The sequence below is a fragment of the Mytilus californianus genome, unplaced genomic scaffold (genome assembly GCF_021869535.1).
Source record: "Mytilus californianus isolate M0D057914Y unplaced genomic scaffold, xbMytCali1.0.p SCAF_1, whole genome shotgun sequence".
NCBI classification, from domain to species: domain Eukaryota; kingdom Metazoa; phylum Mollusca; class Bivalvia; order Mytilida; family Mytilidae; genus Mytilus; species Mytilus californianus.
The window spans coordinates 89,560,993-89,580,548 of record NW_026262581.1 but is presented as its reverse complement, the minus strand read 5'-3'; the positions used below and the strand labels follow the sequence as shown (position 1 = coordinate 89,580,548).

Here is a 19,556-nt window from a genome sequence, read left to right as displayed (position 1 = left end):
GAACCCATACACCAAATATAGTTATCCTATAATTATAATAAGTGTGAAATCCACATGACAAAAAAAACTAAACTTAAATATTTTTAAAGGGTTTAGAGTCCCTGAACCATGAAAATAAGGTCAAAGACAACTGACATACATGTATAACAGATGGAAACTTTGTCACATAAGGCATCTATAAACAAGGTATGAAGCCTCCAGGTCGTCTACCCTCTGAAATATAAAATTTTATACAAATAGTGTATGCCACCACCGCAGGATAGTAATCCCCATGTTTTGCATTCTGTGACTTTCATAGCAGGCGAGACAATAAGTAACAATTCCAGCTGAGATGACGACAACATCTTTTTTCAAATATTTTGCAAGATCGCTCACTTTCACAAAGTATAAAATAAATCTACACACTGAACTTCATAAAAATTGAAGGCAATAAATTTCTGGATAAAATAAATCAAACATTCAGGAAATTCAGGTTTGTAAGAATAAATTGGGTCAACGTTAAAAAGACAAGCAAATTTTTTTTAAAATAGCCTTCAAGACGCCATTATTTTTAGGACTACTGATGAGTCAGGTGACATTTCCTATATTTTAACAATATACTAGTCTGTGACTGAATTAAAGTGCCTATGCCTTATTTTTAGCCTTGATTTTTGGTATTCGAATTGTCATCTGAAAAAGTCATGCTGATTATAAGGTGCACAATTTTCTCTGCTTTCAAAATATTTCTGTTTGAACCCATCATGGTTTTCTGACTACAACCGGAAACTACATGTGACATATACACTTTTGGAATCCAAGTATGTCCTTACCAGTTTCCCTTTCGTTTCCATGGCATTTGTGCGGCATCCGGGTAACCTTATTCCTTTTTTGTATATAATTGTTTTTATGTATTGCATTTCTTATATTTTGAGGATGAGCGAATCAGTTGAGTAAGTGGTTGTATGTTTTATTACATTGTACTTTTTGTTTTTGGGAAGGTTAACTTTTTGGTTGTAAGATCCGTCACGGCCAGGCTGGGGGATTTGGTAGGCAAACATGGCAAATGCTCACATTAAATCTGTACCGATACAATGTGTTAAATGCCCTCCTTTACAGCATTACCCATGGTGGTGCTCCTAATAAAGGCGGAGGATACAGAACATACATACAACATACATTGGTATCTGTATCGGATTCGACAAGGAACTTGTTAATTGTTGGTAATATTAATTATGTGGAAAACAAAAGGTCCTGAAATGGTGTAACTTTTAATCAAAACCATTGTCCTATATTAGTTATATATAAAGTTGAATTCTTTAATCCGTCGTTTTTACATCATGCCAGCTAACAAACCAGATCTCGTTATTTTAGTAGTATAGATGCTGCTTATAAAGGGGCCTTGGTGGCTGAGTGGTCTTAGTAGTTCATCTACTGTATCACTCGACTGTCAACACAAAGGTTGTGAGTTCAAACCCCAATCTTAATTGACTAGGATTGTCAGTTTTCTTGCCTTAAGGTCGATTGTTCTCTCTGGGCATACTGGCTTCGTCCACCGATAAAACTGACAGCCACGATAAAGTCAGCATTACTGAAAGTGGTGTTAAACATTAACAAGCAATCAAAGCTCATAAAAGTTTAAGTGGAAGATCCTCATAAATGGGTACTATCTGCATTTATGGGTATTATACCCAAAATCGGGTATCAATTTACAGTGATAAAAAATCAATTTTTTTATTTCATGATGATAGCTTTCATGGCTCAAATATTCATATAAATGGCAACATTTTCCCCCTTTAAGACCATAGTTCAAATGAGAACTGAATACAAAGATAATGGCCTCCAAAAATCCTACTTTTTGAAGGCTGTTAACTTTTATCCTAATGATATTTCATTCATGGTGTCTTTAGACAAAATGTTGTTCTTTGCCAGTATGTTTGTGCCATGACAGAAAATATCTGTAAATCCAAAGTTTATTTTTTATTTACAACAAGGGTGAAATAACTTTGGCATGTTTAATTGACCTGGAAACAGCATATGAGTCAATCTGGAGAGAAGGACTAATGGTAAAGTTACATAAACTAGGAATCCGAGGAAAAACATGGAAATGGATTAAAAACTTTCTGAACAACAGAATGGCAAGATGTATATTTGATGGATTCATAGGAACTGAATTTGAAACAAATATAGGACTACCACAGGGCTCTGTGCTAGCTCCTACTCTCTTCAATATCTATATAAATGAGTTTCTGAATGACATCAAAGGTGAAAACACAAAATTTGCAGATGATGGTACAATGTGGCAGTCCAGAAAGCCAGAGAAAATCGATGAACTGAAAGAGGAAATGGCACAAGACATCGAAAAAGCAATAGAATGGACCAGAAAATGGAGAGTTAACATCAGCATTGAAAAGACAGAAGTGTGCCTGTTCACAAAAAAGAAAATCAGTGAAGATGATAAAACCATCAAATTAAATGGAAAAGACCTGAATTATAACCCAAACCCAAAGTTACTTGGAGTTATACTGGACGAGAAAATGACGTTTGGAAAACACCTAGAAACACTAGAAAAAAGAGCAAGTAGAAATCTGACCACACTACAAGAAGTAAGACAAATCAGTAAGATGAAGACCCAGAAACTGTTACAATTGTACTTTTGTCTAATAAGATCTGTTGTGGAATATAGCTGCCCAGCATGGCAGGTTGCTGAACAAAAAGACCTCCAAAGACTTGACAGGTTACAGAGGAAAGCGCTCACTCTGTGCCTTGATATGCCGTCAACATCAGGCAGAGAAGCTTTAGAAATTGAGGCTGGAGTTCTACCAATAGACCTGAGAATCGAAGAGATTGCTATAAGCTAGGGAAATTGCAAAAATCCAATCAAAGTCCGTAAAAGAACCTATTACACAACAACTGATAAATTATCAAGAAGAAATAGGTCATGACATCCATAAAACACCAATGGGCAAAGCGCTATGCCAATCAGTTGAAATGGAAAAAGAAACTGGCATTAACATCAATTTAATAGAACCTGAATTTACTTACAGATTGGGAGAAACATCAAGGACAAAGACAACACCATCATACTGGAACAGCCTCGGCAGCTCGAAATCAAGAACATCAGAACAAAAGCAACTATGCATAGCAGTCATGACAGAACTAATAAGTAATACAGCAAACGACCAAGCAACTGCATTCACTGATGGATCATGCAGGGGAAAACCCGAACCATGTGGAGCTGGTGCAATCATTTACACAGAGGACTCAAGACCAGCCTTACGACTACATAGACCTGTCGCTCAAAGAGGATCCATCTTGCTGGCAGAGCTGGTAGCAATTGTAATTGTACTGGAATTTTGTATACTGGAAAGACTATATAACACTATTACCACACTTAAGATCTTTTCTGACAGTCAAAGTGCAGTAGGACTCCTAACACTAAATTGGACACCAAAATCATATATTGATGTGATTCGAGACATCAGAGAACACATCGAGGACCTAAGAACTAAAGGGATGGAAATTTGCATCCTATGGACACCCGGACACGCAAATATACAAGGAAACGATGAAGCGGACTTATTGGCAAAGCAACAGCAGAAGAAGCAACATACCTCCTGCCAAAAAACAACATAATTACCCTTCAAGACATTAAACAAGGTGCACACAAGAGTGTCATGCTGAAGTGGCAAAGACGATGGGAATTAAGCAACACTGGAAGAGACCTTTTTGATATAAGACCATATGTTAAAAACATCCCAATCTTTGACTATCCAACAAAAAAATTCTTCAGCATCTTCATACAACTAAGAACTGGCTATACCACACTTAATTACTATAAACAACACACAGGGCAAAACACCACCGAATTATGCAGCTGTGGAACTAGGGAAACACTGCAACACTACCTCACAGAGTGCTCCAACTATGAATGTTACAGAGAAGAAATTTACCACCAAATTACAAAGGAAATAGGAATCCGTAAAATAAATACAGGCACCCTGCTAGGAATATTAGAACAAGAAAACACAGAAGATTATAAACAGAAGTTAGAAATCATTTCGGTCTTTATTGCAAAAACAGGACGTTTTGACTTACCAGAACATCCGCAACCTCAATCGTAACAGCAAAAACAAAATTAAAGTACATGGAGGAAGATTCACATAGGGCGTAATATGCACCATTGCCATTGGGAACAGTTGTGCCATAAGGCCATAAGATTGAGGATTGAGGATTATCACTGAAAATTCATACACGTTTTCGGGTATAATACCCATGCATGTTTTATATGTTTTGGCATTGTATGTCTCTCTTAAAATTTCTGCAGAGATCATGTTACATGTATTAATTTGCTCTGTCAGATCATGACTTTATCTGTTTGTGTCTATTTCTATGTTTATTACATAGCATTTGAACAGCTGTTTTGTTCCTGTCATCTAAGTCCAGATTATCATGACGTCTGCTGCGAATATTTTTCGGTTTTAATTGATGCCTTATTGACCTGGGAAGGCGTCGAAGTAAACATTATTACACTTCCAAGACATCATAATTATTTGTCTACTGTCATCAAATAGTTTCATCGGCGATCTGGGAAGATGTATGAAGGAAACTATATTTTTTGCTTTCTTACTTCTATTGCTTCAAATATTGCGTCCCGTTATGATGCCATTCACTACAACAATGACAGCATACTTGTAATAAGACATTTTATCTCCTCAAACTTATTACGTCCGCCATATTTGTATACCTTCGACACCAGATTGCTACCAATCAAATTTCTTCTTGCAAGTGCCCCGATTAGCTGATCACATACAAATTTCAGATTACTATGTTAAACGAACGAATTCCCCCAAAAAACCCGTTAAATTACAGTGCACTTTTGCAGGCCACCGTGTACCTTTAATTGTTAGTAGCCTGTTAAAACACTGGGAATTAAGAAAGATGGTTTTTGAAAGTTAAAAAATCCATGACAACTCGCCCACTGTCAAATCGCCCCAGACCAAATCGCCCCTCTTTTTCACCAGCTCGCCCCACTTTCTACCAATTTGCCCCACTCTGGTTTACCAACTCTCCCTATTTATGCAAAAGGGTAAAATCACGTTGAATTTAGTCCTGCAGACTCGCCCCACTTATGAAAAATTGTAAAATCCCGATGAATTTATTCCTGCCAACTCGCCCCATTTATGAAAAAAGAGTTTAATCCCGATGAATAAAGGTCTGCTAACTCGTCCCACTTACGAAAAATAGTAAAATCCCGATTAATTCAGTCTTACCAACTCGCCCACTATTGAAAAGGAGTTCAATCCCATTGAATAACTCGCCCCACTAATGAAAAAGAATTAAACCGGACTGAATTAAGGCCTACCAACTCGCCCCACTTATGCAGAATCATATATATATTTTTTTTAATTTGTATAACAAGTGTTTTTTCTTCCTATTGTTATTATAGCAGTACAGTTGGGGAGATTGTGTAGATTAAACTATCTTTCATAAGTGGGGCGAGTTGGCAGGACTTAATTCATCGGAATTTTACCCTTTTTCATAAGAAGGGCGAGTTGACAGACCTTTATTCATCAGGTTAATCAGGGGCGGAACCAGCCATTTTTAAAAGGGGGGTTCCAACCCACGATAAAGGGGGTGGGGTCCAACCATATGTCCCCATTCAAAACCATTTATCGTCAAAAAAGGGGGGGGTTCCAACCCCCGGACCCCCTTCCTGGATCCACCACTGGGTTTTTTACCCTTTTTCATAAGTGGGGCGAGTTAGTAAACAAGAGTGGGGCTAGTTGGTAGATAGTGGGGCGAGTTGGTGGAAAAGTGGGGCGATTTGGCAGTGGGGCGAGTTGTCTTGTCAACGTATATTTGTTCCGCCTAACAGAAGTTCCACTGGAAACTTTGTTATAAACAATGATTATGTCATAATATCTATTCCTGTTGGAATAAATATTCTATACCATTTATTCCGTTAGGAACATATACTGTAATATTTATTCCTGTGGAAATAATAATCCAGAATATTTTTTGCTTTTGGAACTTATATTATGAAGGAATTCATTACCTTCTATTCCGTGACAGTCTTCCTACCCTTGGAACTTGGAACTTTGAAAAAAATTATGCGCTGACCTTTTTTAAGGCATATCCTAAACCTAATTTTTTTATTTTGTAGTCTGCTATTTCATTTCCCTTTATTTTGTTGGGCGAAGATTTTTTGGGCAGACCTTTTTGAATGCTATTTTTCTAGCATATCGATCAACACTGTAAAAATGGAAAAAGGGCGGGGGAGTGAGGGGGGGGGGGGGTAAGTTAACCAGCAAAGCGTACAAAGGATCAAATTTCAGAATCTCCACTCATTTGATTTTTTTTTAAATCTATTCTATACCGCCAAAAAATGTTCTATCCTGTATGTAAAAGTACCAGTGATTGTACCAACAATAAAAATCCTCGGAAACTTTATACAGGAAATTGCAACTCTTACCGGCGCGAATGAAAGACGCATCTTTAATAAAAAAAATTGTCTGATAAACACAAATTAATATTTTTATCCACTTTAAAAAACGAGTATGACGTAACTAAATCATTGTTAAATGTATACTGAATGACGTATAAGTTTTGCATAAGGTCATGCTTTTCTCGGAATTTTGAGGTCTAAATTTACACCTGGGACATACTTTATTGACTGTTAGTATAATAGTCCCAGTTTACACTATTTGGTGATGTAATGATTAATATAACATGGTTTACTGATTAGTTGAAATTGGGCTTCAATAACAGCGAGTACGTTTAGATCGGTACTTTATAAAGTCTTTTGTCTGTTTGTTATTTATCTTTTAAACTTAATACCGATCTAATGGATAATGCCCTTTGCAACTGATTTTTACAGTTTGTTGTTAAGTTTTGTTGTTACACCACTGTTTCATGTTAGGGAAGGGTTGGGCCTTCACAAGCATGTGACGTATTTCAAAAGTGATATTTTTTATATCTTTAGAAAAAATCTATATACACCAACGTTATCAACGGTATAGAATATACATTTTGGACGAAATTTCAATGAAGATGAAGAAAAATATAAAAGAAGGTGGGATTCTCCCTTCTTGTCTTTTTTTTGTGTGTGTAAAATTAGCACAATTGACACATGGCAGCATTCGTAAATGTTTTCTTTATTTTAAAATCCAGTCCCATTTTCTGAATTTCCACATCGAATCTATAATTTTGGAAATACAGAGCCTTTCCCTTACAGTAAGCGAGTGAATTAAATCAACACATTCTATCCTTACTTATCAATAATGAGAAACTTTTCCTCGAATGTGACCTACCGAATTAGACTTGTCACCGGGTTTCTACTTACATGAGCAACACGACGGGTGTCACATGTGGAGCAGAATCTGCTCATCCTTCCGGAGCACCTGGGATCACCCCCGGTTTTTGGTGGGGTTCGTGTTGCTCAGTCTTTGGTTTTCTGTGTTGTGTTTTGTGTACTACTGTTTGTCTTTTCGTCGTTTTTCGTTTTATTTTGCAATGACATTGTCAGTTTATTTTCGACTTATCAATTTGAATATCCCTTTGGTATCTTTCGCCTCTCTTTTAACCAATTACATTTATTGTACTTGTACACACGTATATCATATATGACCTGATGTTAGTATACAAATGTTTACACCGTTTTAAGAATATTAACATTCCTCTTATTATAACAAGAAAACTGACTAATATTAAACGGGAAATCGACAAATTGCATACCGACTGTTTATACTCGAGTGAAGCTTTTTGAATCCCTTGAAAATATTGACGAGCGATGGAAGATTTTATGTAAATATAAATGAAGAAATTATTCATTAATCAAATATTTTGTAATTACAAAGAATATTAAAAAATACTGATTAAAATCCTCAGACAATAAGATTGTCATAAATAAGAAGGTCTACTCTCCGCATTGTATTGTCTTTCACAGTTGCTTGTATTTCCTCCAGCATGATTGTGTCGTCTTTTGAATAGTTTTCCTCGAGAACGATTACTTCGTCCTGTGATTTGTTTTCGTCGTCTGCCGCAGCTGCAGTGCATTTGACGTCATTGTCATCTACTGTTTCTATTGTTTTAAATGTATCAATTATTATATCAGAAACTTCCCAATGTTCTTTGTATTCTTTAACTTTTCGTCGGAATTTACTTTTGAAACTAAGATTATTGGGATCTACAGTGACGGGTTCTGGTTGCTTGAACAAAACCCATCTCAGGATATAAGGTAAAAATCCACCGGCTAAGGTAGCAAACATTTGATTGGTTGCTGATATTCCATATTCATCTCCAAATGCTAAAACAACGATGACAACGAAGAATAAGAAAACGCAGATAAGCATAAATCGTTGTGTTGCCCGAAGAAGGCTAGCAACTAGTGGTCCTGGAATTCCTGCCTGTTCCATATAACACGTATCGAAGAAAAACTTTGATGTTATGTAAGGTGTGTCGTTTTTATCTAAAAATAATATCAAGCCATTAATCAGCCATTTAAGTTTGTCATTTCCATTCGTCAAAGATACTGGTTTATCGTCTTGACCTTCCGTATCATCCAGACTGACTTGGAAGGCCGTGTTTCTTTGATCTTCGTGACTTTGCATACTTATTTTCTCGACCTCATCTCTCATTTTTTCTACTAAATATCCATTCAAAAACTTGTTGAATGTTAGATATACTTCTGTAACGGTATTAAAACTGTCACGCGCATAAAATGCAAGAAGGAATGCCAACGATAGATATTTCAAGGTGAACGACGAATTTATTACTATCCCGATAAGCGTGTACATAAAAACTTCGGCTAAAAACACAATGCATTCCATAGCTAACAGAACAGCGGATAAGATAGTTAACAAACATGAAAAAATAACTATTAACTGCAATATTTTATTTTTCACTGATAATTTTTCCGGTCGTTCTATAGATTCCTGACTGCTTAAGATATCTATTTGGAAAACTCTACGAATATAACGCCATAGTTGTTTTAATCTTTCCGCAATCCTTTCCGTGAGGCAGTTACGTCCATACGGCAAAAGATATGCTACAAAGTAAATAATTAACCTCACAAACACGTTAATTGTGGGGAAACAATAAAACGAAAGTGTTACTATGAATACCGGAATTGCAGGGATATAATACAACCAGGCAAACAAAAATCCAAATACGCCACAATGTTTGAATGGATGAAGCAAAATCTGTATAGACCATCCGAACGCACTATTTTTTGAAATTTCTCGCATATCACGGAAACATTTGCGCAGGACTTTTCTCAGAGTTCGTTTGACCTGCTTGCTGATTATTCCGAAAAGAATAACATCAACAACAAAAATACAGTAACAGGTGATGAAAACTACATGAACTGGAGTGAGGTACCACGTAAGATTCCCAGTATAGCTCAGCTGTAAATTACGTTGCGATGCTGCATTTTGTCTCTGCAAACGTTCTGACTGTTCAAATTTGAAATAGAAATACAGACGTACGACCCAAATCATCCCTACTAGTACATACAATAAAAAGTGCATGATTAGCCTCAGAATTTTATACCAGGGATACACATGATCAAACGGTCTACACGATCCAAATACGTTACTTTCACAACAGCCCTTCATAGAAGGTTTTTTCCGTACTCCACAATTAACTAAAGCTTTATATAGAGATTCGAATAATCCTACGGGTACATGGTTTGAAGGCATAAGGCGAGTCATTTCAGTCACAATGTTAATTCTACTAATAGTAACGATATATGTAATACCTGTTCCCATACTTTCAACGGATTTCTTAAACTCGGTCATTTCTTCAAAATATGAGACTGGAATGGAATACTGTTCTATTGATTTTGCAGATATTTTCCTAACTGTTAAAGTCATCGGTTTTCTTAGCCTGTGTTCATATGATGTTGTCTCGAATTTCTTTTTGTAAAATTTTGATGGAATTAAAAGTGGACTGAACATAACGGCAAAGAAGTTTACAATGAATATACAGACAAATAAAATAGTAAGATATTTATCTGATTTCAATTGTTGACATTCAGTCTGGCCACTTAAGGTTTTATGGCAACAAAAGTATTGAAATATCGCCTTACCTTTGGTAGGGACTATATGTAAATTACAAATACGCTTCGTTTCTTCCAAAGTTTCCACAGAAACAGTAGTATTGCGACTTGATGCCTTAAATTTATGCAGTAAGAACTCCCCGAGTGCATCAGATACGACGGTAGCATTATAGTTTGTCAGACAGTTCATCGGTGTTTGTTTCACAGAAACTTCAATCCTTTCTGTGCCAAGGCTTAAAGAACGCAATGAGAATATCTCATACTGTGGACGAAGAAGAAGAAGACTTTGACCATGTCTTCCCGTGGTCAATACCCAGGATACAGGATTGAAAACAGAGCCTTGGTCCTGTTTAATTAACCTTTCGCTGAAATTATACAAGTCGAAATCAATATAAATTACTTTAGCTCCATCTAAAGCCATTTTGTCTACTTTAGGTGCAATATTCCTATCAACTGTTTCCAGAACACAATTTTGTAGCACACCAGTCATTAGATTTTCCAGCTTTTCTGTTCTGCCTGGATTGACAGTTTGTGACTGTTCAATCAGTATACAAAATATGAATGAAATTCCATGAAAGTACAAAGACGCCGCTTGCTTGCTCATTTTGGGCACACAACGAAAGTATCTTCTTTATGGTATTTTCAAGTTCTACGCAATAAAAAAAAAAAAAATGTAGTTGTTATACTTGATAACGGATAACATGGCGTTATAAATTTCCGTTTGCACTCGTATATTGATGAATGCTATTTAACATTAATTTATGATAACATAACTATAAAACTATACGAGCACATAAACCTTATGGCTTATATGTTTGTTTGTGTGCTAACAATTATATATTTTTAAATGACGCAAAAATAATTGCATAAGGAAGTAACGAATGAACATGATACAAGATGCAAGTGCGATTACAATGAGTTATTTTATCAGAAAAAAGAGTACAGAAACCTTCCTATACGAATGTGTATCTCATTTTCAACACGCATAAAAGTGTGTAAACAATAAGTTAAAGAAGTCTTTTCAGAATTATATGATCAGTTGTCATTGATATCTTCCTTTTAACACTGTAGTAATTATATCCCTCGCCCTAGGCGAGACGCGGAAGAAGGTTTAAGTGTTCCGGGGTCGTTGAAATAATCGTTAACATTTGAATAATACTGTTGTTATAGCTATTTTAAACGATTGTCAACAATAGATTTAAACATGGATTTTACTTTAAATTTGAAAATGTAATTCATTTGCTGAAATTTCATGTTTATGTTAAGAATACATATACATACACGCATATTATTTAAATATAGTAGTTTTGTTTTCTACTACAGTCAAAACTTTTAATTCTTTAAAGCTAAATATTTAGGGGGCTTAAAAAATATATAAGCTTTCTTTCTTAAAGGATTCCTTTTTTTCACATAATATTCGTTCCTTTTGTTTTCCTTATCACATTTTTCCCTATGTCGGCAAGATATTAATTAATCTGTTAATTGGTAAGGTAGGAATCAACTCTATCATGGCATTTTTATGATGGCGTATCTGATTGTTTTTATATCATATAATTGAGAATGGAAACGGGGAATGTGTCAAAGAGACAACAACCCGACCAAAGAGCAGAAAACAGACCAAGGCCACCAATGGGTCATCAACACAGGCTCAGAGAATTTGAGATAGGTATTTTATTATCATGAATGCAGTTATTTGTTTTTGTGTACTTGTGTTTTGTTGTCTATTTTATCGATATTAGAGAGTAAAGTGTTTTTATCTTTTGATTATCTTTTTATTGTAAGTTTGTTCAGTGCAGCTTTTGATATTTCACTGATCGAGATTATAAGCGGTATCGAGGGATGAGTGCTCAAAAACTACGTTAACCCTGCCACATGGCCTTGTAAATGTCCCATGCCCAGACCTCGTTACGACTGTCGTAAATGTTTGCCTTTTAGGGAAGTTGATGTTAATGGCAGTTTTTTTACTTTATCTATTATTTTCTTGATTTGGGTGATTTAGAGCTTGGCATATATTATTTATAGCCACCTGTCTATTGTTGGAGAAGGTATGTCGACCTCATGTTGGCTTTGGTTTACAGCTTTTGAAGATTATTCATCTAGTAATTTTATGTTTGTGTTTTTTTTTTTGTATTTCGCCTAGTATACATACATAAAATTAGATCCTAAAATTGACTGTCACGCATGTGGGTGGTTATGTGTACCGAAATGTCTGGTTCAATTCGTCGCGTTCGTATCTAAGGTGTTTGGACTAACTCAGAACTGTAATATTGATTCGCCAATTCAATTCATGTAATTTCTCAAAAGAATCTTTTTTTTTCCTTCGTTGAATTACTTTGGGTTTAAGTGTATTTACCTGTCCTGTATTTCCAAGACTACAGAAGACAAACAAAACGATGGTGTTCCATACGAGAAATTTATATAAGATCGTAAAATTAAAAAAAATTAACGTTATTATTTTTTGGATACAGCACATAACATGCTACATTTGTGCACATTACTAGTATTTAAAATGTTTATACATGTACTACAAGTTCGTCATAAATCAGAATATCTACTTTGTCAGTACAATCACTCTTTATGACTGGCTTAATTTCCTCCAGCATGATATCTTTGTCTTTTGACTTAATTTCATCCTCCGTTGAATCTTCAACAGTTTTAACACCATTGTCATCCACAACTTTCGTTGGAACTAACTTCGTTGGGTTACTATCAATTCTTATATCAGAAACTTCCCAGTTCTGTTGATATTCTTCAATTTTTCGTTGAAATTTACTTTTAAAACTAAGATTATTGGGATCTACAGTGACGGGTTCTGGTTGCTTGAACAAAACCCATCTCAGGATATAAGGTAAGAATCCACCGGCTAAGGTAGCAAACATTTGATTGGTTGCTGATATTCCATATTCATCTCCAAATGCTAAAATAACGATGACAACGAAGAAAAGGAAAACACATATGATAATAAAGCGTTGCATTGCGCGAAGAAGGCTAGCTACCAAAGGCCCCGGAACTCCTGCTTGATCCAAATAGCATGTATCAAAGAAAAACTTGGATGTTATGTAAGGTGTGTCGTTTTTATCCAGAAATAAAACCAACCGATTAATTTGCCATTTAAGTTTGTCATTTGTAACTGTCAGGTGTACTGGCTGATCGTCTCTACCTTCTGCATCATTCAGACTGGCTTGGAAGGCCGTATTCCTTTGATCTTCGTGACCTCGCATACTTATATTCTCTACCTTTTCTCTCATTTTATCCACAAGATATCCGTTTAAGAATTTGTTAAATGCTAAATACTCTACTGTGACGGTAGTAAAACAGTCACGCGCATAAAATCCAAGAAGGAATACTAAAGATAGATACTTCAAGGTGTGTGCAGAGTTTATTATTACTCCAATAAGTGTGTACATTACAATTTCAACTAAGAACACGATGCATTCCATAGCCAGAAGTACAAAAGATGAAATTGTCAACAAACATGCAAAAATTACAATCAACTGTAAAATTTTGTTTTTAACGGATAGTTTCTCAGGACGTTCGATTGATTCCTGACTAGTTAAAATATCCATTCGAAAAACTTTGTGTATATAACGCCAAAGTTGTTTTAATTTAAGACAACATCTTTCCGTAAGGCAATTACGTCCATAAGGCAGAAAATATGCCACAAAGTAAATGATCAGTCTCACAAGGACGTTTATTGTTGGAAAACAATAAAATGCAACCGTTACCATAACTATCGGGATAGCTGGAATATAGTAAATCCAGGCAAATAAGATTCCAAAAATACCACAATGCTTAAATGGCTGAAGTAAAATTTGTACTGACCATCCAATAGCACTTCTTTTAGATATTTCACGCATATCTCGGAGGCATTTGCGCATGACTCTCTGCAGGGTCCGTTTGACCTGTCCACTAATTATTCCAAAAAGAAGTACATCCACAACAAAAATACAGTAGCAGACAATGAAAGTCATATGAACTGGAGTGAGGTACCACGTAAGATTACCAGTATAAGTCAGATCTAAATTGCGCTGAGATGCTGCATCTTCTCTCTGCAAACGTTCGGATTCTTCGTATTCAAAAAAGAAATGTAAACGAAGAATCCAAACCTTTCCAATCAGTATATACATTAGAAGCTGCATCAGTGTTCTTAGTATCTTATACCAAGGAAAAACACGATTGCATGGTCTGCATGGTCCAAACACATTACTTTCACAACAATCCTTCATCGAAGGCTTCTTTCGAATTTCACAATTAACCAAAGCTGCATGTAAAGATTCGAATAACCCTACGGGTACACGATTTGAAGGAAGAAGTCGGGCCATTTCAGTAACAATGTCAATTTTTCTGACAGTTACCATGTATGTAACATCAGTATTTATACTTTCAATAGTCTTCTTGAACTCGGTCATTTGTTCGAAATAAGAACTAGGAAAATTGTACTGTTCTTTCGACTTTGTAGACGACTTCCGCACTGTCAATGTTACTGGCTCATTAAGTTTGTGTTCATATGACGTTGTTTCAAATTTCTTTTTGTAGAATTTAGAAGGTATTACCAATGGACTGAACATGACGGCAAAAAAGTTCATCAGAAATATGCACACAAATAAAATAGTAAGATATTTGTCTGATTTTAATTGTTGACATTCAGTCTGGCCACTTAAGGTTTTATGGCAGCAAACATAATAAAATATCGCCTTACCATTGTGTGGTGCAATATTTAGATTACAAACATGTTCCGTTTCCTTTAAAGTCTCCATTGTTGCCGAAGCGTTAGTACTCGGTGTCTTAAATTTGTGTAATAAGAATTCTCCAAGTGCATCAGATACGACAGTGGCATTATACTTTGTCAGACAGTTCATCGGTGTTTGTTTCACAAAAACTTCAATTCTTTCCGTTCCAAGACTAAGGGACGTCAAAGAAAATACCTCGTATTGCGGGCGAAGTAAAAGAAGACTTCTTCCGTGTCTGCCCACGGTCCAAACCCAGGATAATGGTCTGTAAAAAGAGCTTCGTTGTTCTTCATATAAAGGTCCAGTGAAGTTCTGAAATTTGAAGTAAATATATATAACTTTTGCACCGTCCAAAGCCATTTTATCCACTTTGTTAGCAATGCCTGATTCGACAGGTTCGAGAAAACAGCTTTCCTGTATACCGGTAAATGAATAATCCTCATACAAATCCATTGTTGTATTTTGTTTCAATAATTTTGAAGATGTTTGTGCAATAAACACACAAAATATCAACAAAATTCCACAATGATAGGACGCATCCACTTGTTTATTCATGTTGGTCATTCACTTTATCAAAACCAAATAACAAAATATCCTGTTAATTTGTTTGTTTTATACCGAGTGACCTATAAACGTTGAACTTTGCTGTGTTTTAAATATTACGTGAACGATTAACGGAGAATTTAAAACCATTTGCTTTGTATAAACAATTACTCAACCGTAAAAAAGCCCGTGAAAATTGGAAACTTTAGTTTGAATTATAAAGTTGTAAAAATAAACCCATATGACACCATAAAAATCACGAAGAAATATGTAAGCCACAACATCTAACCATATTTGTATACAAACAAGTCTAGAGCTCTGAAACAAGTCTATAATTTGAACAAAAGTTTATTCCTTTCCCATAAGTTAATGTATTTAATTATAAATCGCAAAATGTCATACAATTTGAAGAAAATTAACAAATATTTCCGCCTTTATCAACTAGAATAATAAAATCAATGAACGATACGAGATAAATATTTTCACCGTTGCAGTCGTTATTTTCTAGCGATATCAAAGTGAGACGTGGAAATTAAAGTGGTTTAATTTTTTTTATATATTTTGAAATACTTGGAATTACACCCCCTTTCAAAAATCTTGGATCCGCCCTTGGTTAGAGTAAGCTATTTTCTGTTTTCTGGAAATGCATAATGTTAACGAAAAAAACCAGCCAGCGAGGAAATCGCGTGGACTTAAAAGAACATATAATAGATATATATATATCTTGATTTCATATTATAATAAATGTCCAACCAAATAAATATAATTTGACAAATTTTCTAATCGTGTAACCTAAATTCGAGTCCAAACGTTTTTTTTTTCTTCTTCAAATTAGTATTTGGATACAATCTCAAGGTCTTGACTATTCACCTATATATGTACAGATCAGACGAGAGGAGTGAATGAAACCTGTTAATCTCAGTTTCTCGTTAAAATGTTAATTGTGTCTTTTGAAAATATTCTTTGCCATACTAATTTTCAAAATTATGAGAAAACGTAAAAAAATATGAATCAGTAGTTAGTAAGGTAAAATGTTGTTAATTGGCCTTAAGAAACACGTTAATTTATTGTCCACTTGTGCTTTTTCTCTCTTTCAGTTGACGTGTGTTTTGCATTCAAAGTGAATATAATTGATATTTGTTTATCTGAATGCTTCTAAACATGAAGAAAATAGTAAACATCTAAAATTTGCTACCATGTTTGAAACGTGACTTCTTTACGAATAGTACTATTTAGTTTTTGCAATGGCGTCCTTCGAACTGTATGTTTTTTTAATTTTTTTTGTCATTTGGTAGACTGTCAAGCGGGGCTCCGACATTCGAAAAAATAACAAGTTGCTGGATGGGAGGTTTGACGAGCTCAAATGTTACTATATACAGTTTCTGTTTCAAAATTTGCTAAAGAAAACATGCAACATGTAAATATGAACCAATCAAATAATAAAAACGATATATGCATCCAAACGTTTTCCTTAAATGAAGGAGCTCCGAGGAATTGATAAAAATTGATACACAACAGCGACAAAATATATCAAAAACCATTGAAAAAACCAATCGTTGCTACCCAAATTTTTACATGTTCCTTATCTGATATATAGTCTTATCTCTCTGAAAGTTTAAATGCCATTGTCACAGTAAAAATTGAAATAAATTCATTATCTCAAAGTCGGATATTTTATTGACTGTACAATCGCTTGCGCAGCCACTGTACAATCACTTGGACCCTTCTTTGTACAATCGCTTGGACAAATGTATAAAATACATTACATATGTATAAAATACATTACATACATTACACAAGGATATCTTTTACGAAATGTGTGCTTTCATAAAACAAAATGATAAATACTCATAATTTATACCATTGTATGTGTTTTCTGTGTAATTATGTGTATTTTTCTCAGAGCTAGAGGCTGCATCCAAATCCAAATAATTTTTGCACAAATATTTTACATAACATGTTACTATGTCCTTTAATCACCTGCCCTTGGTGACTCCTGCATTTGGATAACTACATATTAATCTTGTCCGTGTGCATTAGCCACGAGGAGGACTATATAATAATCCTTTTTGAGTATTAGTTTATGCTGTGTTGTAAAGTGTTTAGATATTCATATTTGTGTGTATTTGCTTGAGTGTCCTTTAGACATGTGCCCTTGGTGACTCCTGCAATACGGACAACAATACTATTTGTTCATATGCATCAGCCACGAGGAAGAATTTAACTCATAAAAACTATTTTTATAATGGATGTGATGCTGCTTCTGGTGCATGGTCAATAAACACTAAACATTATGGTTTATATGCCATATATATTATTAACTCAATCAATATTTCATGTTTGAGTTGTTTTTCTTGTGTATTGTCTATATTGCAATTGTTTAATATAAAAAAAATCACTGTACTGATTATGCCCATAATGGGTCCTCTATTGGAAATAACACATTATATTTATTTATTTATTTATTTGAATTTCTTTGTTTGTTCTTTGTCTGTCCTAATATATTGATATATGATATTTGAAATAAAATTGAACATAAATTCAGTCATTTTGCCGATTAAGATTCTATCAAGGGCACCTTTTTAACGCACGCGTAGATTATCTATGAGAGACACAATCAATCAAAGTACTGAAGTACTGAACATCGGATGACCGCAAGTTCTTGTGGATGGTCACAAGCACTTGTCTCAGAAAAAATAATCACATCTCTATACCTGAAAGTGAGGTTAAGGTACATAGATATATTTTTTTCTAAGACAAGTTCGTGCGTGGATGATGAATACATGACGGAATTCAACCTCACCGTAATAACTATTATATTGTAGTGATACAAATCAGTATACTCTGGTTTGTTGTTATATATTATATTAATATTTGTACATAACAGTAACATGTATATATAATTTTCATCCATTTCTATATCATTCTATTCTACTATTCTAATAATAGTGCAGTGCAAGTGCATGGTGGACATTCTTCTGTAATAATTCGATTTTTTCTAATAAATTGGATTTGAGTAGGCATTCATATTTTCCCGCAAAACGTACTTGAGATATTCTTCCGCATGCGTTAACACAAATTTTCGGTATTCTTGATTTGTTATTCAATATTGATATATATATTTCTCACGACAAAACATTTTCATATCATTTATCTATGTTCTTAAAAATTATTTTCATGAATATTTATTGATGAAATTGATATACATAACAAGCGATAAGGAATGTTATTTTGCTTTCGGTTATCAGTCAAAAACGAAAGTCACGTGGGTAGAAATGTCTGTGGCAACAATACACCGGAATGCCCTCACGGTCATCCGATGTAAAAATCGATCAATAAGTAAACAACAAAAAAAGGACAATAATAATGTAAATAAATCACTTATGAACAAAATAAAGCTCGTACAAAACAAACTCCCACTCACAACCGGAAAAGTAACTAGGTGCTCCAAAAGGATAAGCATATTATGAAGTTTATAAAAATAAGAAGATGTGGTATAATTGCCAATGAGACAACTCTCCACAAGAGACCAAATGACACAGAAATTAACAATTATAGGTCACCGTACGGCCTACAACAATGAGCAAAACCCATACCGCATAGTCAACTATAAAAGGCCCGGAAATGACAAATGTAAAACAATTCAAACGAGAAAACTAACAGCATAATTTATGTACAAAATAATGAACGAAAAACAAATATGATACACAGAAACAAACGACAACCACTGACTTATAGGTTCCTGACTTGGGACAGGCACACTCAGAATGTGGCGGGGTTAAACATGTCAGCAGGCGCCCAATCCTCCCCGTAACCTGGGACAGCTGTGTAACAGTACAACCTAAGAACAAACTATAAAAATCAGTTGAAAAAGGCTTAACTTTTCAGATGGATACAAACAGAAATACATATAACAAAAACACAGAGTGGACGTGGCAAGGTACTTATACATCCCCACAACAAAAAAGACACTAAGTACAGATCTGAGAGTACTCGCATTTACTGACAGCTAGTTCAAAGCCAATGACAACTAATAAAAAAATCATGCATCTAAGACTTTATTTATGATTTACCAACATTTTAAAAGACTAGAATAAATATATAAAAAAAAAAATACAACAAATAAAGTTTCATAAGAAGACTGGGATATTCTAACTTTTTAACGAATGTGGAATGGTATATTCACGGAGCTCCAAACCTTTAAACTATTCACGGAGCTCCAAATCTTTCAACTATTCACGGAGCTT

General features: G+C 34.8%; 2 protein-coding genes across 4 annotated transcripts in view; both read right to left on the bottom strand.

Annotated features, from left to right (window-relative positions):
- The window catches only part of LOC127709357 (trichohyalin-like), an 89,071-nt gene extending 84,342 nt beyond the window's left edge, over positions 1 to 4,729 (bottom strand). For all 3 annotated transcript variants that reach the window (XM_052214848.1, XM_052214865.1, XM_052214857.1), the window contains exon 1: positions 4,607 to 4,729. The gene's annotated coding sequence lies outside the window, so the exon portion shown is untranslated. The remainder of the gene's footprint in view (positions 1 to 4,606) is intronic.
- Positions 4,730 to 12,435: 7,706 nt separating this feature from the next.
- LOC127709580 (uncharacterized) lies at positions 12,436 to 15,430 on the bottom strand. The gene has a single exon (XM_052215186.1). It carries the CDS (start codon positions 15,328 to 15,330, stop codon positions 12,550 to 12,552), a length of 2,781 nt encoding a protein of 926 aa, XP_052071146.1. The 5' UTR covers positions 15,331 to 15,430; the 3' UTR covers positions 12,436 to 12,549.
- Between the last annotated feature and the right edge of the window lie 4,126 nt (positions 15,431 to 19,556).